At 43.8% G+C, this 24295-nt stretch overlaps 2 protein-coding genes across 5 annotated transcripts in view; one reads left to right on the top strand and one right to left on the bottom strand.

The window, feature by feature from the left end:
- Window positions 1-129: 129 nt before the first annotated feature.
- On the bottom strand, window positions 130-2610 carry LOC552353 (DNA-directed RNA polymerase III subunit RPC4). Its single transcript, XM_006566002.3, has 8 exons — window positions 2325-2610; window positions 1761-2055; window positions 1525-1651; window positions 1217-1460; window positions 1050-1139; window positions 870-994; window positions 551-781; window positions 130-481 (listed from the first exon to the last, which is right to left on the bottom strand). The coding sequence occupies exons 2-8, from the start codon at window positions 2006-2008 to the stop codon at window positions 362-364; spliced, it is 1185 nt and encodes a 394-aa protein (XP_006566065.1). The 5' UTR covers window positions 2009-2055; window positions 2325-2610; the 3' UTR covers window positions 130-361.
- A 505-nt stretch (window positions 2611-3115) lies between these two features.
- LOC410211 (four and a half LIM domains protein 2) overlaps window positions 3116-24295 on the top strand; it is a 67805-nt gene continuing 46625 nt past the window's right edge. The window contains exons 1-2 of one of the 4 annotated variants that reach the window (XM_026443379.1): window positions 3116-3424; window positions 4465-4741. In XM_026443379.1, coding sequence (XP_026299164.1) covers window positions 3131-3424; window positions 4465-4741 — 571 coding nt within the window. In that variant the 5' untranslated portion in view covers window positions 3116-3130. Of the gene's footprint in view, window positions 3425-3548; window positions 3567-4464; window positions 4742-20631; window positions 23138-24295 lie in introns of those variants that run through there. The other 3 variants (XM_026443380.1, XM_006566016.3, XM_026443378.1) reach the window with 3 other exon arrangements.

The raw sequence follows: 24295 nt of genomic DNA on the forward strand, positions 1-24295 counted from the left end.
TTGTGTAAAAATAATTTTTCATTGATTTATCTTATAATTATATCAAAAGAATGAGTTGCAGTTTAAAGATAAATACGTATCTCGTAACAAATCACTACACCCTCTTGTTGCGATATTCATTCACATAAATTATATAATGAACTTTAATCTACATTGCTGTAAATTTATTTAGATCTACAAATTACTACTGGATTTATACGTGATGTGATTTTCACGTATGCTGTAGTATCAAAAAAATACATGATTTTCAAAAAAAAGCGTATTTTGTATTTTACATAATATATAAATAATCATCACATATTCTTATGTGTTCTACATAATAAAGAACATTTAATAAATCTGTTCATTATTATAAACGTATTTATAATTTGGCCAACATTGATTCCCAATCAGGAGAACATATAAGCGTACTATTTACTGGTCCTAAATTAATTAAATCGCCGTTTAAATTTTCAGTATCCACTTTTGTTGCAATGAGATCCTGTAATGTAAAAGTTAATATTATAAATAATATCGTTTCATATATTTTCGATGAATTTTAAATACTTACTTGTCGAAAACTAAGATGTGATCCTACATCCACGATTAAATTATTTTCTCCCAATAATAAACGTGCTTTACCCGATTTTAGGATTTGTAATTTACCTAAAATACCAGGTTTTAAACTATTTAAAGTACAAAATTCCGTTTCCGATTTATTTTCATCCTCTTTTTCGTAATTTGAACGATTTGGTTTAGTGTCTTCTGCACTGCTTACTAAACCTGGCAAACAGTCTGGAAACTGTTTTATCGCTGTAGTTTATCGCTTAATCTATTATCAGATGTAAAATTGAATGTATATTATATAAATCTTTAATATAAATTCTTACCTGCATTAAGATATAAGAATGAATTTTATTATTAATAATTTTAGGAATGCTATCTAAAAATTCATCTTTTATATCTTTATCAGATTTGGATATTTTACATTTAGATTCCTTCTTTGGTGATAATACTGAAAATAACATTAATTATTATAAAACATCTATAAAAATAAAAAAAATACTTACCCTCTCCATTTTCTAAAATAATCGGTTTTCTGTCTATTTCTTCTTCTATTACTTCTTTTTTAATTTTTATTTCTTGTTTACATGGTTTTACTGTTATAAATAAAAATCAATGAAATATATTTTTTATGAAATTAAATATTAATATTTCAGTATTATATAATAAAAACCTTCTTTTATCATTGGTAATACAACAGGAGCATTACTAAGATTTATAGATTCTCCGTCATCAATAAAATCATCTCTCAATAATAACTTTATCTTTTCTTCTTCTTCAGCTTTATTAAAACTACGATTCAAATCTAATTTTGGTTTTTCAAGATATACTTGAGAACTTCTATCACTATCTCTAGATCCACTACTGTAACGTTTGCCTGCAGTACTTGTTATTCCAGTAGACCAGATACCACTAGACTATAACATATTATATATAAAATTTTGTAAAATAATACTTCTCAGGAGAATGTTTTTAATATACTTGAATTAAATTGTTAGATCCTCTTCCACGTCCTCTATCAGATCCTCTATCAGTATTCCCTCTACCTCGTCCTTTAATATAGTCTTTACTTCTACTTGATTTTGGAGCATCATTTTGTACTGCATCTCTGAAGAAAATAAATTTTATTTTATTAATATAAATTAATACAATAATTAATAAAAACTAAATGATTATCGATATTCGTATCATTATATACCCTTATTAAGTTAACTTACTCCTTTTTCTTTGTTCTCTGAACATTCAAATTTGGTGTATATACTTTCTTGGGTTTCTCAGTCTTAATATTACCTCCCAAAGTTAAATCTCTTGGTAAACGAAAAGAAGTTAATCTAGTTGTACTTGATAAACCAGGTTCCGTTTTAATATTTTTTATAGGTACAGGCATTGATGTTCCAGGTTCTACCTTTATTTTAACATTTAATGGAAGTGAATTACTTGTATTTCCAGATTTATCAGAAGCCATTCTTAATTGTTATGATTCAGTTGACAATTAAAATATATTTTTGTTATCTACAAAAAAGTAATTTTAACATATTTTTAATAAATCCACATGTTATAAAATATATCATGTTATACATAAATCGATTAATTTTGGCGTGTAAAACATAAAAATATAAATTTATTCTATTAAAACCAGTTTTCATTAGAAAAAAAAAAAAAAAAACAATGGAAAAATTGTAGGATAATTTTCGTTTTTTATGCATTAAAATCATATGTAACACATTATATTTCATGAAAGTATGTTGTTTCTAGGAATATATTATAATTTAAATACATACATTCTCACCGCAGTGATGTCCATAGAGAGTTTTATTATAGCAATATTTTAGCACAGTACATCACATAACCTCTAAAATACACAATAGTTACAAATTCTTGAATAATAAAATGATTTTTATCAAGATACATATATATCAATAAAGAAATCTGGCATTATATAATGAAAAATTTCATTAAACATATTTTACAATGTAGTTCATAATTTTTTTGAGTCTATGAAAAGTAAATACGTTATACTATATACTGCGAATACATCGCACGTGTTTTGCTATACTACTCCATTTTGATTTGTTTATATTGTTTAAAATACATATTATTTCTCCATGTAATTTTAGTTGAATGAATATGATTATAAGGTAGAAAAATAAAAATATGTTAATACAATTAAAAACAAAATTAATTTATTACGAATTCGTCGTATTGTTATCTACAATTATGTACATCCATTTATGGATGCCTGATTCTTATACTTTTATTGCTCGAAAGTTAAATTTTTCTTTATAATAATAATATAATAATGCAGAAAAAATAATTTTGTATTAAATAAAATTTTATTTCTATATTTTGTACATTTTTTCGTATATATTATTTGAAAATTAAAATTTTGATGTATTTGTATTTCATTTCAATGAATCGCGGAGTGCAAGTGCATGGGAAAAGGCGGGCATTTTTAAAATCATCACAAGACATTTGAAAGTAAGCGCGATTTAATTCTGGCATCCTAGAATCACATCAGGATATTTCAGATAAGCGATAACGCGAACAGTAACCTCCTGGAAACGATGGGTGTTACGATGTTTTCAGGATGACTAGTACTAGTGACATGAACAGACTCCGTGTGATGAGGTCATCGTATGGTTTTTTAGCCGCGCCGGCAGTCGCGACGCGGAGCGCCCGAACGCCGGCTGCTACGTATAATCCTGCGGTAGGGATATGCCTGCCATGTGCCTATTCACGACATATCGTTTCTCCGATCGCGAATGCAACGTGTCCTCCTTCATCCTCGGTGTCACGAAACTGTCGTTCAAACGCGAACACGTTTATTTTCCTGTTAATTCGTCCGCCTCGACTTACTGGCTCTACGGTTGATTACTTTTCAGTGAGTTTCGAGTCCATACGAGTCTATGATTATGAGTGTCTGATTTCAAATATGTAATTTCTATCGGCTAGACAGATGACCGATTTAAAAAGCTACCAGTCAGCTACGGTTCTTAAACCTGTTTCTCTTTCCCTTAGACATGGTACATGTCGAGTTTTCGAATAGTCTGCTTTCATGATATCTATTTATATCTTTCCGATCGAAATTTTTTTCTAGTATTTGATCAGATAAAAATTCACTAGATAATATATTTATCTTAATATACAATCAAATGTTATTATACGATGAAAACACGTCTACACATAAACTTTTAAAACTTGAGATTATTTTCAGTTGACATTCTGTCAATGGGTCTCACAAATTTGAACACTTTTTACTTTTATCTTTCGTAAATATTCAAAACTTTTTGTGTACCGCGAGAAGATGAAGAGGGCGGTGCTTCCAAGGATACCACGTGTTGTAGGGTATGCGGATGAACAAAATATTGCGGCGCAGGCGCGAACCACAGTACTGAAGTCGGCGAGTTTCAAATGTCTTATCGCAGATTGCAAAGTGGTTCTCCATGAAACGGTGCGCGTTATATCCACGAAAGCGTTAATATTAATTCTCGCGTATTGTTGGCGGGATGCTACACAGAGTGTCAAATTCAAGATTGTTCACGAGAATCGATAACCATTATATCGATTAGATCGTACACTCGATATAAGTACGAAATGAGATTTTAATATCGATAAATCGAATAAAGCGAATATCTTTGTTATTATTTTGTGACATTTATCCACATATTATTTCGTTTCAATTTTCAAATTGTGTTTAAATGTTTATTTAAAATCGTAAATAATCAGTTGTTTTTAAAAACAGCCTGTGTTGCATTTCGCAAGCGATGTTTTCTTCGTTGGCATAACATTAATACGATTGATTCCTCGATTGTCGTTAATCGCGTCATTTTTCGTTGTTCTTCGCCGCTCGAAGTGCAAAAAACAGTGCGCGTACCCTCACTCGAATTTGCGTGTTTCGAAAGACGCTCAAATGTCTTTCAGTTATCGCGCGCACGTGTACGAGGATGCGTCGAGGCGACTCCTAGTTCCTTCGAGTTTAAATTTTTAACTCGCTTTCGCGCGAGCCGCTGTGCCAACGCTGTGAACTTTTGCCGCGGCGAGAACTGGTGTTTTTATTCAGTGTTGTTTCGAGTATTCCGATATATCAAGGACTATCGTGGGATCGTCGACAACGAGGAGGAAGTGGTTCGGACCGGAAAACCGTGTCTAGAAAATGAACGGCGTGCAACGAATGCCCAGCGACGCGTTCGACGCCAAGGTAAGTTTATTTATTTATTCAACGTCTGGCCAATTAGCATTTTTCAAACATTGTTCGCGTAGTAGATTTATGCAAATATCCATTTAACACTCTACGACATTCCTCAATAATTAAATATTGTTACAAATCAATTTGAGTAATGTTGTACTGTCATACAGTACATGAATATAGCTATATAGTATTGCGTGGGGAAACACGCGACGATCTGTGACCGAAGATTTAGTTTATGAAAAAACAAAATGCAAAAATTACGCCGCGATCTGCTCCAAATGCGTCTCGATTTACGAGGTTATCGTCGGTCGATGGAACAAACCAAAGCGGCGAAGGTTATTTAAAAAGCATCGTTTAACATGTGTATACGTAATCGAGTCGACCTTGGCCCGCGTAACCCAGTATATACGATGCCCTTGTATGGGGTCGTTACATCTCGAAAGAGCGTACTATCGTACCCAATTTCTATGGTTGTTTAGACACTGTTTCCGCCCTCACGTTAAATATATTTTTTTTTCTTTATTTTTCCTCGATATAACTTGTTGAATTGAATGGACAAGCATTTTTTTTTTCAACACGAATCAGCACCAACTCCAAATCATCCAACCACACATCGATCGTCAATTTTCGATTTTAATATCTTACTTTCATAATTCGTTTTAATTCCCTTTTTTTTTCTACGCGGCACAAAAATAAATTGATCGTCGTCAAACTCTTGGTCCCATTCGAGGAAACGGAATGTCCTCGGGAATGGTTACTAAGAGGACATCGATCGCGTCTAGATTTATATACCGTGCAACCTCGCGTGTAATTTTTTTCTCACGGAATAGTTGGTGGAAACGCAATGTTCCCCCAACGGGAACGTATGCCGTACGTTTTCGAATATTTTTATCGAAATAACTCTCAAATCTTCGCAAGAGCAAAAATCAGCGAGCAAAATTGTATGTATACGATGCGTATGAAATAAAAAAAAGAATCACATTCAAATGGACATTTGTCGTCAAATGGTTCAGAAGGGGGAGATAGAGAAGACGGGTGAAAAAATTGGATGGGTAGAAGAGAAAGAGAGAGAAAAAATTGAAAGCAAGGAGACGACAAAGGAAATATAGCGTACAGGCTGGTTGGTCTCTCCTCGCCGCAAATACGAGCGGGGTTCACCCACTTTCCTGTCTGCCAAGGTGGCCACCGGGAGAGCATTACCATTCGGTAAGGGGCACGGTAGTATGCGTATACGTGCGCGTCGAACATAACGTGCAATTAGGTGTCTTAACGCCGAGGCCGGTGTACCGAGGTAACGCGATACCTATACCCGGCCTATGGCAACGCGACTCCATCGAGTCTGATTCTTCGAGCTCCGGCCGACACGCTAGCGTCGATTTCAACCCTCCAGCCTTGTGTCTCGTTGCATTTAGAATACTCTCCTTCTTCTAAGACCGTTGGACGCTCGATTTTCACGCTCGAATGTCGAAAGGTTTCAGGGTCGTTTCACGGATTTCGATGGATTTGTTGTTGTTTGATTGTGCAATTAAATTCACCTTTGCATCGCTTCTCGAACAGATAGATTTTAACAAACGAACGAATCCTCTCGTGGATGTAGAGAAAAAATAGTGTCACGAGGAGAGCGCAGAGAGAGAGAGAGAGAGATCTCCGAAATGTTGTTTACGCAGGCCGGTTGGACGATAACATTATCCCTAGAGAGGAAGTTGGTGTAACCGATATAAATAGCGTTGACGAATGCCGTGCAATCTCGTAACGCGATCGCCTCGCGATTTCTTGCGCTTTTTGCTCTTCGTTTCTCCAGCCGAATAATAAGCGTCTCTCGAGTCCCTCGATCTATTAGATCGTTTCGACGTTCAGAGATAGATCCTTGTTGTCCCCCATCCAGCTAGATTAAAAATCTACGTTACAGATGCACGTCAGCGCGTTGCGCAACCGAGCTTTATCTACTCGGGACGGGAATCGGTGAAAAAAAAGTTGACTCATTCGTTGAAAACCCTCAAAGAGGATCACGCGTTCTTTCCGAGAAATTCTTTTTCTTAAAAGATAAAGCTAATATTTTTTTCGCCGCGAATCGAGTCGAGAATTAAAAAATACAGATGACCGTTGCGCGGTGACGCGGGAAGTTTCGGGGAAAAATTTGTTTTTCCTCCTTCGTAGGACAAAATTGAAACGGTACGACACGCGTGACGGTATTCCCGTGATTTGCTCGTCGCTCGATTTCGCAACGGTTTTCGCTCGTTTTCCCGTCACGACATTTCGCCCGATGCTCGTTGCACCGTGGCGACCGAGCTACGTCTAATTAAACGGGTACACACCGAACGATTCCGTTTCGATATTTCGCATAGACATCTCTTACCGCAAGGTCTCGCGTTATTAAGATGCAATAAACCAGTCGCGCGTGCTGCGGTGCCACGCTCGAAGGCTGCTGCTCTATCTCGAAAGCCCGAGTGAAAGCAACCCATTCGCTCCTACTCCTTCTTACTTTTTCCTTTTTCTCTTTTCCTTTTCCCCCGTTCGCGGGCAAATTCTTTTTTTTCTTTTTTTTCTTTTTTCTTTTTCACTCGAACTTTGCGTTTACCACGAGACTTTCACGTGGCCGAGGCTTCGGTGCTTGCGCCGAACCGCCACTTACGTGATCGAAATCGAAAATCTCCCGTTCTCGGTATCTCTCGAGGCTTCGAACGGTTTCCGTGCTCCTGTGTTCAGCTCGTTAAAAAAAAAAAAAGAAAAAGAAGAAGGAGAACGAAAAAAAAGAAGGAAACGGACTCGTTGTTCCCTTACGAAATTGCAGCGCGATAAAACTCACCGATCGATCATCGGACGGAGGCCTCTATTAATCTTATTTCGCAAGCCGCAAATCGCGAGATATACGGCGTATTTGAGAGAACGGCTCATTTGCCGCAATTAGGTCAATTATTATCATTTAGTGGAACGAGTCGTAAACCGGCAAACATTAGGAAACGACGGAGGTACGACGATTTCTGCTCGCGCGCCATCTCCCTTCTCCTCCTCCTTCTCCTCCTTCTCCTCCTCTCTTTTTACGATTCATCGCGTTCTCGATTATCCGCGTTCTTAATCCGCGTTGTATCTCTAACTCTATCTCCGTGACGCGGCAGCGAAAAGAAATCGGTTGCTCGCGAACCGCGAATGATGCATCGCGACCAAGTACCGCGGTATTGCGACCTCATAACTTCCGCTGCGCGCGCCAGCGAAAGTAGGATAACGCGAACCGCGTCGTCACGTGTAATGTTCCCCCCTCCTCCTCCTCCTCTTCCTCTTTTTAACGCTCTTCTCTTCGGCGCGAAGAAGAGAACGAAAAGGGAGAAACGTCGAATTGGTATCGGTCCGGACGGATTCAACCGGTCGAACGAGAAAGAGTATACGGCCTTCCAGATTATCCAAAAGCGACGACTGAATGGCAAACAAGTTGTCTAAGTCGAAAGAACGAGCAAGGTTCTTTACGATCTTCTGCTACTACGCTATTTCCATTCTCGAAGGGGGGGACGAATTCTTGATTGAATCACGTAAATGCCGCGCGTAAATCTGATTCGGTTTCGAAAGATGCGATCTTCTAAGATGCGGGATAGAAGGAGACGGATCGAGAGGAGCGAGGGGAGATAACGAACGTGTTGTTGGAAAGAGAATCGTGCCAATGTTGCGCGTCGTGTTTTCATTTACGGTTAAACGGGTTCTCGAACATGGTTACCGCCATGTTGGCCATAGAATCGTCGAGCGCCTGGTCTGGATCGAGCCGATCAAACTATACACGCGAACCCATTGCGAAACGGTTGCCCCGTTCAATTATTTCACGTCGACAGGAATCTGCCAGCCTCGATATCAATTATCAGTTACACGCGTGACACGCGTAATTGCCGTTCCTTCTTTCCTTTCTTTTTTTCCTTCTCTCTCTCTCTCTCTATTTCTTTCTCTCTCTCGCTCTTCCACAGATTTATGTCTTCATCCGTTCGATGGCAACGCTTCATCATCGCGATCGCATCGACATTTGTACGACAAATAGGACGAGAGAGAGAAAGAGAGATACAGAGAGGCGTTTCGCAAGTAGATCGAGCAGCGTATCTATCTTTTCTCTTTTCTTCTTCTTCTTCTTCTTCTTCTTGTTCGTGTTGCAAATTAGCACCTCGAGCGAATCGTAGATCGTGTTTTGTCGTCACCCATCATCCGTACAATCGTTTGTTTAGGCATAGAATTCCAAGAGATCGTCGAAGAGTTAACAGAACGTTAATAATAGCGTTATAATTTATCGGAAGGAAAATCGAATTAGGACGGGAAAGGGAGAGATCGACTTCTGTTGGATTGATTGTTAGATCCCCGCGGATGATTACACGTGTACCTGTTATCGAACAGATTTCAATTAACGAAGACCGACGATCGAGCAAAGTAATTGCCAGTAATAAAACAAGCTCGGCTCTTCTGTCTTCAAATAGAGGTAGAGTCGATCTTTTTTATCCCGGCTGGAATGAGCGTAGTTTCACGGCGAGTTAAATGGTTTCGCTTGTTAATTTTCCATAAATGTTGTGCGCAAGTGTCGCCGTTGCGCGATGAAATTTCCAGGGTGAAGAGATGAAAGAAAACCGTTTGGAAACGGTGTCGAAGGAAATATTCTCTCTTTTTCTTCTCTCTCCCCCCCCCTTTTTTTTCTTTTTCCTTTTGTCGAACGAAATCCATAAATATCGCGGAAAGTGGAAAACGAATGTTTCGAGGCAAGACGTTCGCGTGTTCGTCGGCAGTGTTGAGCCCCTCTGGGAGTCGCGTGACTCCCGTGGGATGCTTACCTAATACTCGAGAAAGATTCATAATGTAACCGTGGCCGATGTTGGCTAAGTATATAGTATATATATATATATATACTCGTGCTACGTAACGTGGTAGTTTTACAAACGGGACACCGACAATCCCACGAGACGTGTTAAGCGAACGAGATGGATAACTATTGTGGTTCAGGAGTGGCCGATTAATTCATTCGAATCGCGTTATCGTAAATATGCAGATAGACGCGTAACAAATTCACGCGGTGGATATTTATATTATTTTTTTCGTCACACTTGAGCATAATTAACGCCGAATCGAAATTAATTCGTACATAACGGGAAATAAATATATGTATCGCTTGCGTATATTTGTGTAAATTGACTACGTGATGGAGCAAATTTTATCGATGATCGATGATATATTAATAAATACATATCGACAACGTGATCTCACGTGTTCTTTATCTGATCTCTGGAATAAGTGATAATGGCGTTACTTTTCAATTTTTTGTATTTTTCTTTTTCTTTAAATCTCAATACGTTTATTGGATGAATCATTCGATCGTTGATTATCGTATTCTAATTCCGGCGAATAAAGGAAATTTACGCGCCAATCGTCCCTCCCTTCCCTTTGTCTCTGCGGGGAATTTCGTGCAGAATTGGATGACTGGCGATTGCCCTGGCGTTTCATTTATAATTTCACGGTCCGACGAGTCGTTCTACCTCGATTTGCCTTCGAAAACTTTTACTCCTTCGACGCCTAAGCATTTTCACGCGATTTCACGCGATATCCCGTTCTCTTTTCTCGTGATTTAACGCAAGTTAAATGATCGTGACATCGTGGTTTCGTAGCTCGATATCGCGCAATATCATAATTTGGCGAGGAGAAACGAAGGGGGAGAAATAATATCTGGAAATAAATCGTTTATGGGATTATCGCTTTGGCTGCAATTTGGAAAATGCAAGTTGCGGAGGAATATCGAGGAAACATCCGAACGTTTTCTAATGAAATATAGGGGGTTTCACGCGAGCGATTGATTGGATCGAAAGTTTCGAGATAACGTCAACTGTGAAAAGGTGAAACACATCGTTCGCGGGTATATATACGCGGCAAAGTATAATCAACCACGCCCTTTCAGACCTTATCTAGGCTGCACCCTCCGATCTTTTTTCATCCCCTCTCGTCCCCTCGAAAGGTTAGCCTAGCTTTGCCTCGCTTAGAACGTCCCGCGGGACTAAATCGACTCGTCGACACAACCAACCGAGAAAGAAAAGAAAATTGGAAATATATATATATATATTTCATCTTCGAGACGCGATGACGCATTCTTCGAGAAAAAAGATAAGCTTCCTTTTTTTCTTTTTCTTTACTTGAAAGTTGCGAGTCGAATTCGAATTTGCATCTTCCTTCTCTGCCGCGAAAGGGAAGTGGAAGTTTAAATCCGAGCGTTTGTTTGCTCGGAAGAATTTTTATTTCATTCTCCGAGGCGTTCTCTCCTCGGAGATATCGGCGGTGTTCGGTTATTATGGTATATCGATCGGTGAGCCGAAACGATAAAATGCGAAATATTTCTCTCTGAAATATTCCTAGTCGTTAAACCCTCCCCGATCGAATAGTGGTATCCCGAATGGTGGACGGACGTGGCAAGGTCTTCGCGATTTCGCGAAATTAATTTTCTACTTTAATTTCGTTTCGTTTCATCAAAGATCCGCCCTTGCCTCTTTGATATCCGAAAATGTTACGAAACGCCGACGTGCTTCTTGCCGCTTTTATATTCCGAGAAAATTTGTTTTCGGTTTACGATCGAGTAAGTAGCTCCATAAGTGCTGATTTGTTCAAGGAGATTGATAAGCAATCATCGTCGCTCGAGGAATCACGTCATTGCGTACAATCGGCACATCGTAACCGTATTTAAGAGTCGTCCATGACTTCGACTAGATTTCACGTAATAGTTAATTTACAGAATTGCGCAACGTCGAAAGATATGTATATATATATATATATATATACATATTCCAGGGCCAAGTTCAGGAATAACGAAAGAACCGTCGATTCCCCATACAATTTCCGATCAAGGCTGATAATTTGGAGGACGTAAGAGATTCGAGCGTAAATCCGAGTGGGCGAGCCAAATATGCAACGATCGTCGTCCTTCGGCGTAGCGATATTTAGCCAGGACGCCGATAATAGAGAAATCGGGGTCGGTTACGTGTGCAACAATACTCGGAGAGATCTCGGTGTTTCGTGACCAGATTGGAGCACGTGCCATAGCTAACGGCCATTCGGCCTGATTTACATCCCGGCTACTAGGTTTTCCCTTTTTGGTGATCACCGGCCGGCTTCTGCATCTGGAGAGGGACAGAGGGAAGAATGAGCCTTTGGGTGGCTTTGCGCCACGGAACGAATGTGGACCGTGAACGCGCGAGACCCCGCGCGTTGAAAGAAAAAGCGAAACCCGTTGGCGAAAAAGAACAGAAGCCCCTTTTCATTCGTAATCGTTTCGCGTGCCATTCCTATCTTTCGAATAATGTTTCCACCACGACATGAAAATTGTACACCGAGAGGCCTTCTAAGAATGGCGCGGTTAGACGCGCGGATAGAAGCGGCTACCGTTCCACGGGATACCTCTTACTCTTACAAACAGGAGCGCAAACGGGAACAAGAACTAGGCTCTTTTACCAGTCTCGAAACCCGCTCGCTGTACAACATTGAGCTTTGTATATATATATATATCGAGTTTATACACGAGTTTAGGGAAAACTTTCCCTCTCCCTAAAGATATTATCTCGTCGAATTATTGCCACGGAATTGGAAATTTTTTTTCGCGGCGTGGTGGAATGCTACGATAAGTTTAGGTCCCACCGTTTCCCTGTTAGTTTTCAATTACGCATTCTTTTGGAAGGTGCGACAACGCGATAAGCTCGACCCACACGCGCATTGTTCCCGGTCGAGGAATTTTTACACGAGCCCCATTAGGGGGAAATTTTTCCAAGTTTCTTTCGTTTCTTTCTGAGGAGAGCGGCGACGGCCGCCGCTCGTTATTAGCGCGTCGATCACACGGACGCTACGACGAATTTAGAAGATTCGTCTACGGGCAATCATCAAAGAATATTATTATTATTATTAATCACGAGGAAGTGCATTATTAAATTACATTCGGGTCACGAGCGTGCATACAGGATTGACCGTGGTTCCTCAGCTGTGTCAGGGTCGTATCACTTTATTTAATGAGGGTTAATTGCCCCCCGGTCAACCATGTTAGTATACACCGTTGTATAATTTATGAATTACGAGCTCTCGCTCTTGAATTACACCTCTCCCTCCCTAAACACTCCAAATATTGTCTCAAAGCTTAAGTGTCTTAAATCTTCCCTCCTCATTCTTTCGTTTCGATAAATCCATTATTTTCCAGGACGTTTTTGCCGAGTGTTCGCAACTCTTTCACTCTCGTAATTCTCCCGATGCTTCTTCCTACACGCTTCTTCTTTTGTTTCGAGATATTTTCAACGCGTGAATCATTTCCACCTTTCAGATTCGCCAACATTCGTCGATCATTTTCGACGCGAAAAATTGGCGACACATTTCAGGAAGAATCGGATCGGGAGAAAGAGATAAAATCCGATTAAAATCGCATCGCGCTTATCCCACGCGGTCTCGGCATTCCTCGCGCGAATAGTTGCTCCCGTTCCGCCGAAGGAGAGGGGAGGGGGAAGTAAAAACGAGAAAAAACGAGGCGCGAATGGTCGGGCAGAGATATGTGGAGTAGCGTGTCGGACACGTGAGAGCGAGCACAGGTGACAGTGACCTGACAAAGCAGCGAGCGAGAGAGAGAGAGAGAGAGGGAGCGTGGTGTTGGACCAAAATGCATCGAGAGCTTATAAACACGCGTGACACAATCGTTGGGGAATGCGAGTGTCGGAGGGCCATAGGTCCTCCGTCTCTTCGCTTCTTCCTACGTTGGATGTTGTCCGCGCGACACTCTCGCGCTCTCGGGAAATAGCGGATGGGGGGAAAAAAAAAATACGAACGAAAATGAAATTGCCTCCTTTCGACTCGCTACACTAGCTGCTTTGAAACGAAATCGATCGGAGAAGGGAGAGCTCGTTACGGTTTCCGGATATTTACGAACGATACACCGGCCGATATCGAGAATTTTTTCACACCGCGATCGTATATTACGCTGATACGGCTGTGCGTGCACCTCGCCTTTGCTTATACAGCCTCTTTGTATGAATATAAGCGTAAGAAAGAAATGCTAATTGAAATACTTTCGTCCTGCTTTGTTAACAAATCTGGCGAGGCTGGCGAATGAATCGATGAATCACGATCGCTGAAAGCGGCGCGAAAAAGGGAAAGCTCTCGTTGGGTGACGTAAAGGAATTGCGAGTCGGTATTTCGCGCGATCGCGTTGTTACGAAGTTGAGAAAAAGGAATCTCTAATAGAGAACGGGAGAAGGAGGAGGAGAGACAGGGGGGGAGGGGAGGCGCGAAGAGAAACGGCGCAAAAGTCATGCAGATTAAAAGGACGAGGGGAAAAAGGGATCGAAGAAAGATGCTGTAACGATGCTGCAGTTGGCACATCGCCATTCCCTTTCTCTCTCTTTCTCTCTCTCTTCCTTTCTCAGCCAACTTTCAAAGTTACAACGTGTGCTGAAAAATATCAATCCCTCGACAATGAAATTCTTATCTCCTGGTGGTGATATCGGCCACCATCGAAGAATCTCCCTTTTTTCTTCCTTTTTTTCCTTCTTCTTTTTCTTACGAATCTTTGTATCACCGTTTATTTTCGAGACTCATCGAGGATCGATGCCAATTTCACTTTCAGATCGGGAATCGATCAATTTTTGCGAGAGCGGATCGAAGGAAAGGGAATCGGCATGCCACGTGCATAGAGAGAGAGAGATAAAGGTCGCCGTGGCCAGACACGAATTATTTATGCCTTAAATTGACCGTCTAAGTGGCGTCACTTCCGCGCGCGTGACATCATATCTTTGCCGCTCAATGTCAGTCAAGAATTCACTCCTCTCTGCTCCTTGATGAAATTGCGAAAGCGGCTAAGTCATTTCAGAATTTGGGACGTCGAGTCCGCGACGTTTTTCCTTCCGGGTATATAAAGATAGGGAAAGCTAGGACGAGGAGAGAGAGAGAGAGAGAGAGAGAAAGAGAAAGAAAGAGAGAGAGAGAGATACGGGATTATCTCCTCGCTATTTCTCTGCATTCTTGTCTCGAGTGCATCGTCGCGATGAAAGATCCTTTCGAAAAAGCCTTTATTCTTATGTCTTGCTAATAGGAAAAAGTTGTCGAGCATAGAGTGTATCGTGGTTTATTAAGAGAAAAGCTATTTAGAGAAATATCGGCATTGTAGTTGGTTTTACGCCAGGACGCGATACGCGTGAAATCAGAAGTTTATCAGGAATGGTTGGAAATAGGCATAACGTAACGCAGCTTGACGCTCGTTTCCCGTATTTGTTCTGCAACTTCTCCAAACCGACAATCTTCCCGCTCTTCCCGCATTTCTACACCGACTAACATACGTTAGCGTAATTTCAATTGGCGATACACATTATGCGGGATTGAGGTCATTATCGAATTTCGATATTTCGTTGCATTAGAGCTCGGTTTTCTTTGATGAGCGTGGCTGTCTCGGTCACGTAAGGTATCTGGACAAAAATTGGTCGTTGTTTCTCTCTGCCATGTCGGGGAAACAATTTCTTCTTTTTCTTTTATTCCACGAAATTATCAATTTCGTAGGATTAAAATACGTTTATTCGAGATATTTCCAACGTAATAATTATATAATAAAAATTGAACGGATTCCCCGTGGTTTTATCGGGCGTTTCAAAGCGCGATTCGAATCGAGAAATTTAAATTGGTTTTAAAGTCTCGAACAGATTGCAGATCCCTGCAACACCGACAAGGGATACGGTCGATGTTCGTCAGTATCGTCCGGCAATCACCGAACGATGTCGCCATCGAGTTAAGGGGCGGGACGATCGATCAATTTAAGCGCGCGCTGGGACCTGCAATATGAAATTGGATTCTCTTCTCTTCCTCGTTACACGCGTCATTCTATTCTCGATAGCTTCTCGAAAAGATTATTACCGACATGTAGCAGCGTATCTGGCCGCTAAATAGCTAAATCAAGTTTTTCGCGAACGAGTAACGGCACCGCCGGCAAAAACTGTGCCGGCCGGCTGAATTGCTAGATTCTAAACGGTGTTCGGGTTCTTTCCTACGGCTTGGTAACATATTTATCAATCACTGTCTCGTAAACGAAGCTCTACGGTACCGGGGAGATACTTTTGATCCGGAAAAGAAAAAGAAAAGAAAAAAGGAAAAAAGATAATTGGAAAGCGCAATTAGTCGTGCGATTTTATATCGAGTTCCGTGTTGGAAATCGAGATCTCGGAACTCCGTGTTTCGACAGAACGAACGTTCAACGTGCAACCAACGGTCCAACCAATGAAACGAGAACAGTGGGTACGGGGTCTCTGAATGACTCACCACCAGTGTGTTACGATCCGGCGCTGAACAATTGTGACATGCACCGCTAAATGCTTAACGGTATCTCGGTTAAATCCAATTAGAGTATTTCTGTCTACCCTCTCGTTTCATAGCTACGAATCATTCTTATGGTCACACGTCACCGATACGTCACAAGTATACGTTAGCAACGGATATCCCTCGTTATTCAAGATATTTGGAAAGTGACAGTGGGCGAAAATATCGGGAAGCTTATGCAGCCGGTGACGTAAAGAGGTTTCGGTCGAAATAATAAATTTATTTTCGAGCCCATCGTTGCCCCCTCCCCCCCAAGGTGTCAAATCCACATCCATATCGATGGATAATACGTACAATCGTAGCGTGGATCCCGTTTCGTCAATGGTGTAACGAGGTCTAGGCTAACCGTTCCTCGGATCAACAGTTGGACGGAGCGTAGGATGGAGAAACATTCGAATCGATCGCGCGTAAAATAGGATCGCGGGGTCGATTGCAAATCGTGTCCATCGCCGGATCGGCCTGGTATTCGCGCATTCATTAGTTTATCGAAGAGAGCGTGCGAACGACGCCTTAAAATCATCGATGCTCGCGAATCGATCGAAGATACCCGCCCGCCCTTGAATACTACGCGAAAACTACGTGGGCATCGTTGACGTTACAAACGGACATCTATTCCCGGATTAAGCCGGGATTTTATGCGATCTCCGGACGCACGCGGTTTTACGCTTGCCGCACTATCCATTTCTATTTTTATCGCAACAACTCGTACGATCCGCAAATCGCGAAGAGAATCGATCCGCCAAACGGATTCTTCGAGATTCTTCGAGCGATCAATCTCGCGAGGTAGTCTGTTTTAGGAGATGATTATTGGGTTATCGGCGAGGCGAGGAGCGATCCAATCTTTCTTTCTCTCCTTCTCTCTCCGTGACACAGATAATCGAGGAGTAAAGCCGTCGATTCGACGGATACCCTCGGTCTCACCATTTCGGGCGAAAAGGTCGATACAAGCGTAAGAGGAGCGTAAGACTCTCCGTTCACCGAGCGGTTAGACCTCTCTGTGCGAAACGGCGGGGGCGTTGTGACAGGACCTTGTCGCGGCCCACACACAGGGCTGTACCACCGAGTTCCACGAAAACTCCTCGTCACGAGATTTCCATTCGTCTCGAGAGAAGAAAAAAAAAAGAAGAGAAATATCTAACATCGGTCACGGACGATTCATCTTGTTTCTTTCTCGCGCGTCTTCTTTTTCTCGAAATCGATCTTTTTTTCTCTTCTTCCATTTTTTAATACAATCCCGTCTCGGATATTTTCTTTTTTTTTTTTTTCTTTAAATCTTATTTATATTGCGCAGGCTCGTAAATGGCAAGGATATTTAATTATCGATCTTCCGACCGACTTTTTCAAAGGATCACGTGTAGGAGGAAGGGGGAGAGGATGCGTGGGTATAGAATCGTTTCCGCCGACTATCGAAGAAGATGCATAAAGCGGCGGCCTTGATTTCTCGTTTACGCGTGCGGGAAGATCGTTCGTGAAATCGATCACAAGTTTTCGATGCGCTTCTTTTTTTTTTATATACAATATAATTCAATAATTTTTTCCCCTTATTTCTCTCAACGCTTTTACCTTTAACTTCCAAATAAGAACGAAATAATTCGCGGAAATCGATGCGATTTTCTATGATAAAAACGAGTCTTCGTGAGCATTTCAATCCATAATTTTTTCGCAAACGGTTTTCACAACGATCGATTATAAACGAATTAACTTTGATCGTTCTTTGAATTCCTCAAATGCTTCTCGAACAATTTCATTGGGATAAAAAAAAAACAGGATGCTGCCTTCTGCTCCTCTCGAAGGAAGAAATTTTCTTTTTAAACCTTCTCGAAGCAACCGTTGTTTCACGAACGATTAAAAACTCGTGTCAAAGTTCTGTTATTAAAATTAAGATCCACAGTTATTAATATAAAATCCCGATTCTTCGAGAAGCATTCCACCACACAGTTTCTAAACCGTCCGTAACAGAGATCGACCAAGATACCAGCGTGCCGTTCTCGTAAGTCATATCCCAAACGAGTGGAAAATACGCGAGCCGATTGTTGTTCGCCAAGATTGTTTCGCAAGGGAAGGCCGTTTAGGGGAGGGAGTGGATTGGAACAAGATACACGAAAGCTTTGGGAGTAAACCGTGGACGGATTAAAACCCGGTCGAAAATTATCCGTCCGTGTCAATTTACAACGGAACCTCGCCACCCACGCGTATATAATAAATCCGTGCTCCGTTGTAAATTATAACGCGAGAACGGTAATCGTTGGAGGTACACCCATACAACGATATTTCACCCCTTCCTTCCAATGGCTGGCTGCCATTGTCTTGGACGGTTAACAAGACGGTTGCCTCGTTTAAATGGAATTATCCTGTCTCATTAAGCAAGGATCGACATATTTTTCGCTCGAGGGAGCACGAAACGAGAATCTCTCTCTCTCTCTTGCAACGTGTCCATCGTGCCCCGTGATAAATCCCGATTTCCACACCCTCGGGATGCAGCGTCCAAGAACTTATTAGACGCGCGTCGACGATTTTATCGTGCGACCGAACGTTCCGTGAGACGTCACGATGAGGATTTCCGTCCGACTCGTTGCCTTCTTTTCTCGACTGTGTCAAGAGAGAGAGAGAGAGAGAAAGAAAAAACGGAGACTGTTTTATTTATCGTTTTTTTCAACGGTTCTGCGTCGTGAATCATCGACCAGGTTCTCCACGTTTCCTCCTCGTTCGGCTCCGACCGATGGATGACAAAAGCGAGTTGAAAGAATTTCCAAGGAAGGCTACGACTACTTTTCTACCCCCTTTTTTTTTTCCATATCCTTCTCCTCTTATTTCGACGATCCGTCACATTTTTCTCCTCTCTCTCTCTCTCTCGATGACTCAAGTCCATTTATATATGTGTATACGTAAATAACTCGTTTCGCGAGTTGGAGACTCGTCGAGGACACGTTTCATTGGCAGGATTTCGTCGCGCTTGAAGAAAGAAAGGAAGAATAGACAAGAGAAAAGGATACCTCTTCCTCCTACGTGTCAAACGACGGTGGCGCTCGTCTCGTCCCCAGCCATCCCCGAGGTAATTATTAAACCGTGACGCGCTGTCATTAGGAACTGTCCAAGATCGGTTTTTTGCCGGATTTCTTCGGTCGAAGAGAGGCGGTCCGATGAGGGGATGGGAAACGAGCCGATTAGAAGCATCGATCGCCTCCACCAAATCACTGTAATTAGACTGCAATTAGAGCGAACGAGACGAGAGTCGGTTTGATATCCGATGGATAGAGGATAATCGTGGCGCGGCTAAATACGTACATTGTTGTGCCTGTCGTTCCGCTGTAATTTCTTATCGTAAGAACGGACTGAATATATTCTTGCGATGAGGATATATAAGGACAGAGTTGTGACGGAATAAAATTGAAGAAAAAAAAAAAAGGGAAGAAAGTAACGATAATCCTTCCTCTCCATTTCCAAGCATCGAATTGAAAAACCTGTCGATCTTGATCGAGAAATCCTGACAAATCCCTGAGATCGATTTAATAAGAACGCGTCAACTCCGGATATATCCGGATCTAGACACTCGACTTCTGGAGAAAAAGGATGAAATTGACGCATGAGAACGTAGAATCTGAAATTCTGGGTGGCGAATCGAGAGTCCCAGAATCCCGGTGAACTCGAGCGAGGTCGAGCTCACGTGGTCGCGTCGAGGTGGAGGAGGTAAAGGAGGAGGAGGAGGTGGATTAACGGGAGAATCGAGTGGTCCGCCTCGCCTCGCCTCGAGGAGGACCGCAGGACGCGGAGGACAGCCGAAGGAGGCGACCGGGTGCGCGAAAGGAGAGGAAGGTGAGCGGCGTGGAAGTGGAGGGGGGGGAGGGGGGCGACTGTGTGCGCGCGAGGAGAGGGGGAGGAGAAGGTGGTGGACAGAAGGCGACGGAGGGAGGGGGGGAGAGGAGCAGCACGCTCTCCTCCGTGGTGCACACTCTCGTGGTGACTCGGACCGGCAAAGTGCTCGCGTTCGTGAAAGTCCACAGACGACTTTCAGGGTCGTCTGCTGCTCCGCTCGTTCGCCCATTCGAACCCGGCTTCTTCGCCTCGCGAAAAGAAGCCACCGAAAGAGATCCAAAGATACTTCTGTCGCGGTTACGAGAGAAGAGCTCTCCTGTCCCTCTCTTCTTCTCTATCTCTCTTCCTTTCTCTTCTTCTTCTCTCACTCCTCCTCCTCTTCTCTCTCTCTCTCTCGACCGCGACACCGATTCGTCGATTCCCGCGGATACGACTTTATCGTAGGATCGATGAGACACGCCGAGACCGCGACGCGCGATTTTCTCCCGTTTGTCGTCGTTCTCGCGGCGGTGGGACGATCGAGATCCTCGTCCCAACCGAGTTCCTCGACCGATGTCGCTCCCCGAATCGTCGGCAGTTCGGTAGTTGCGATCGGACGAACCACGGATCGGATACACTGGTTGACATGTGATCGAGCTGTGATCGAGCTTCTCCATCTTCTCGCCAAACGTGCTGCGATTCGACGTGAGATACGCGATAGATTGAATCATCGTAGGACGATCGTCGGGGACGCGGCGTAGCGGAAGGTGGAAAACGGAAGAAGAAGAAGAAGTTTTCTCCAACGTGAGGATCGATCGATCGTGTCTACGCGAGACGACGATGACGTCCCGCGTTCGTGACCGTTCCTCGACGAGGGAAGAAAGATCGAAGGTGGCCTCGTCTCGCGTCAAGGATCGTCTCCACGACGGGGAGGATCGGGCGTTGAATCACAAGGGGAATCGTTACCATTTCGGGATGACGAGGAGCGAGGAGAGGGAGGAGGCGAGCAAGAACGGGCGAGACTACGGGACGGAAGACGGGAACGTAAACGCGGACTTGTTGTACAAAAAGAGCAAGGAACACTTTGGCGCGTGGGATATCAAGGACATTGTGCAGGACGAGAGTTGGAGATCGAGGAGGCAGACGGATCGATTGACGAACGGCCGGTCCAGAGATGTTTGCGTCGAGGACGTCGACGAGGTGAGGACGGAGGGATCGGGTGTCGATCCCCGAGTTTCCTCGACGCACAGGTTGAGGAGGAAGGAGAGGTGGGAAAGCTCGGACGGTTCGAAAATTTCCGCCGCGAAATCGGGTCGAGCTGGGAGAGGCGAACTCTCGAAAGAGATGGAGAATTTGAGCGTCGTCGACGGGAGATCGGGCGAGGATCGAGCAAGATCGATCAGGACGATGATCGAGCGGTTCAAGCCGAGGGAAGAGGAGTCCAAGTCCAAGTTACGTCCGAGGGAGTGGAATTCGAGCGAGAGGGAGGGGTACGGGTCGAGAAAGGACGGAGGTCGAGGTGAACTTCGTACAGATCGTGTCACGGATATTAACGATCGCGATAGGGGCAGGATCCAGAAAGACGATCCGGCGGAGGAGCGCGGGCCCTCGAGAGGATCCAAGTTGGGAGGGGCGGAGAGGTACGAGGAGGCCGGGAGAAGTGGTTCCGTGGATCGAAGGACGGAAAAATTCAACGACCCGGCTGCGGAAAAGAGGCGTTCGAGGGAGACGGCGTTCGAAGGCGACGTTTCGCGGAGGAGGGAGGGCAACTCGAGGAGGCGAAGTTACGTGTACGACGGTAACCCGGACGATTTCGAGGTGAGGATACAGAGGTACGAGAGAGGCGTCGCGGATGCTGGCAGACCAACCGTGGATTCGTCCAAGCGGGTCCCCTCGAAGGAATCGGGCGTCGATTCGGGGAGGAGGGATTCCTTCAAGGATCCTCACGATCGGCAGGTAACGAGGAAGAGCTCGTTCAACAAGTGTTGCGACGCGAGGAGGAACTCTCACCACTCTCGGGACAGAGAATCGAGCAAGGATCGTGAGAACGAGCCGTGCTCGGGAAAGAGTTCGTTCAAAAGCCAGGAGAGGAAACACTCGGGAAGGGAAAATCCGGAGCAGCGCGTTTCGTCCAAGGACTACGAGGGAGGAGGGAGGAAGAATTGCTCCAAGGAATCGGACTCGGATTACGGGAGGATTTTGTCGAGGAATCGAGACGACGAGGAGGAGAGGAAGCGCTCGTTCAAAGGGCACAACTCCGATACAGGCGTCAGCCGAATCGCTTTCAAGGACGCTGATTCGACGAGGGTACACTCGTGCAAGGATCGAGAGGCGGACGTCGGCTCGAGAGTGAGCTTCGACGTGGGGCGTAAGAACTCGTTGAAGGAGAAGAGCGTAGAATTTGGCGGGATCTCGTACAGGGATCACGACGACGAGGCGGATCCAAGATCGTCGGCCGGCCGGGACAACGAGGCGGCGAGAAGGAGGCGCTCCCCTAACGGCCGGTACGTCGAGTTCGGCGGTGTCTCTTTTCAGAGCGAGGCGGACGACTCGGAGGCGAGCCCTTCGAACGAACCTTCGAGGGGCTGGCCGAAGGAGCGCGGGGATACGTCGAGGAGGCGAGGTTGCTCCTCGAGGGGCAAGAATCGGGAAGAGGGCGATAGCGATAAAAGATCGGACAGGCATTCGAGACCGTTGACACCGCCGAAACGGGAGGGCGGGGAGGAATTCGATTCGAAGGCATGGCACGAGAGCAACCGGATTTTCGCCGCCAACTACATCCGAGAGAACAGCAGATACCGGGCGAATCCGGAGGGCCGTTCGGAGATCGATCGAGATCCATCCCCGGAATTGGGGATCCAACAGCCCCGAGACAATAGGATTCATCGTTCTTGCCTTGAGGAGGGGTCGAACGAGTTGGAGGAAGGGTCGAAGGCTCGAAGGAAATCCGAGGAAAGTCCGAGGGCGTACGCGTTGGGGAGAAACGGGGAACACCCGGGGAGAGACGGCGATGCGAGCAGATACGCGTCGTCGACTCACGAAGGGAGGAACGGGGCGACGATCATCAGGATCAGATCGAGCCCGGAAACGGGTGTCGAGAGGAGACGTCGTCGTCGTCCTGCGCAGGACGCGTACGCGGGGAGACGGAGGCGTTGCGAGGATCCGGGGGAGGACGAAGAGGACAGCGAGGAGGACGAGGAGGGCGACGATCGGCGCGGAGGGTTTATACCTGGAAGAGGCGTTTCCACACCTTCGAGAAGAGTCTGGAATTACCGCGAAGGGGTATGGCATTTTCATGAGTCAATTGCATTCGATCGATCCTTTATGGTTCAGAAGCGGGAAGCGATATTCATAAATCGATGGAGAAGATGAAAAGAGATACTCTCTCGTAAAAAGAAAGAAAGAAAGAAAGAAAGAAAGTCGCGGTGTGGTGCATGTTGTAAATACAAGGGATGGCTCGAGGGAAATGTTTCCATCTTTGATTTGGGATGCTATGAGTAAGTGTCGGGTGTGTTGGTGGATCCTTGTTGCGAACGATGTTTCCTTGGCGTTACGCGTTTACACGCTCGCCATCGATCGATCGATCAATTGCCATTCCGCATCGAGATTTCTCTCAATGCCGTTTTAACTTACGAATGAATTCGTTAAAGTACTCGTTGTTACTTTCTCATCCGTATTGTGCGCACGCTTTTATTATAACTTATATATTACACGAGAGTTCGTCGAGCATCGAACGGACTTAACGAGCTTGTATGAATTAAGTGAAACGATTATGAGAGCAATTATTTCTTCTATGGAATTATCAGATATGTATATATATATACATACACATATACATATACATATACATATATATATAGAAATATAAATATAGAAAGTTTTAATTGAATTTCTAAATGAATCAGTGAAATTCTTTGATTCCAATCCAACCCCAATTGCGATTCGTTCCAAGTCCAATTGACGCTGTTTGCGAACATCTCTTCATTTCTTAGACGATAATTATAGAGTATAGCCGGTGCTACGCTCTATAGTTAAATAACGCGATGGAAAGCGCGGGGATCTCTCGGCCGCCAAGTCGGGGTGTGAAAACGTACCATCCGAATCGCTTTTTCTTTCTTTTTTTTTTTTAATCTCTTTACCACCAATCCTTTGATCAATCCACTCACTTGCTCGGTTTATTCGGTTCATTTCTCGCGGACCGGCGTTAAAACGCCAACTTTCACGAGCGATCGTCGTTTCCCTTTTGCGAGTTCAAAGTTGGCCATTTAAGCCGAGCGAAAATTACACCGGTTCGATTTTTTTCGCACGCTCGCGAGTTATCCATCTGTCGACGATCTCTCTCTCTCTCTCTCGAGGGTTGGACGGTCTGTCATTCAGCCGGTTTAACGCAAGTTTTCAATGTTCCTTACGTAATTCAACCGTGTATTGGCCAACGCGTCA

The sequence above is a fragment of the Apis mellifera genome, linkage group LG10 (assembly GCF_003254395.2).
Source record: "Apis mellifera strain DH4 linkage group LG10, Amel_HAv3.1, whole genome shotgun sequence".
In the NCBI taxonomy this organism is placed as follows: Eukaryota; Metazoa; Arthropoda; class Insecta; order Hymenoptera; family Apidae; genus Apis; species Apis mellifera.

Bases quoted from the DNA above. Each gene is read 5' to 3' on its own strand.
- LOC552353 (XM_006566002.3), bottom strand. From the start codon at position 2,008: ATGGCTTCTGATAAATCTGGAAATACAAGTAATTCACTTCCATTAAAT. The intron at 1,140-1,216 runs GTTTTTATTATA...TATTTATAACAG, and splicing joins ATTACCAATGATAAAAGAAG to TAAAACCATGTAAACAAGAA. The intron at 995-1,049 runs GTAAGTATTTTT...TGTTATTTTCAG, and splicing joins TATTTTAGAAAATGGAGAGG to TATTATCACCAAAGAAGGAA.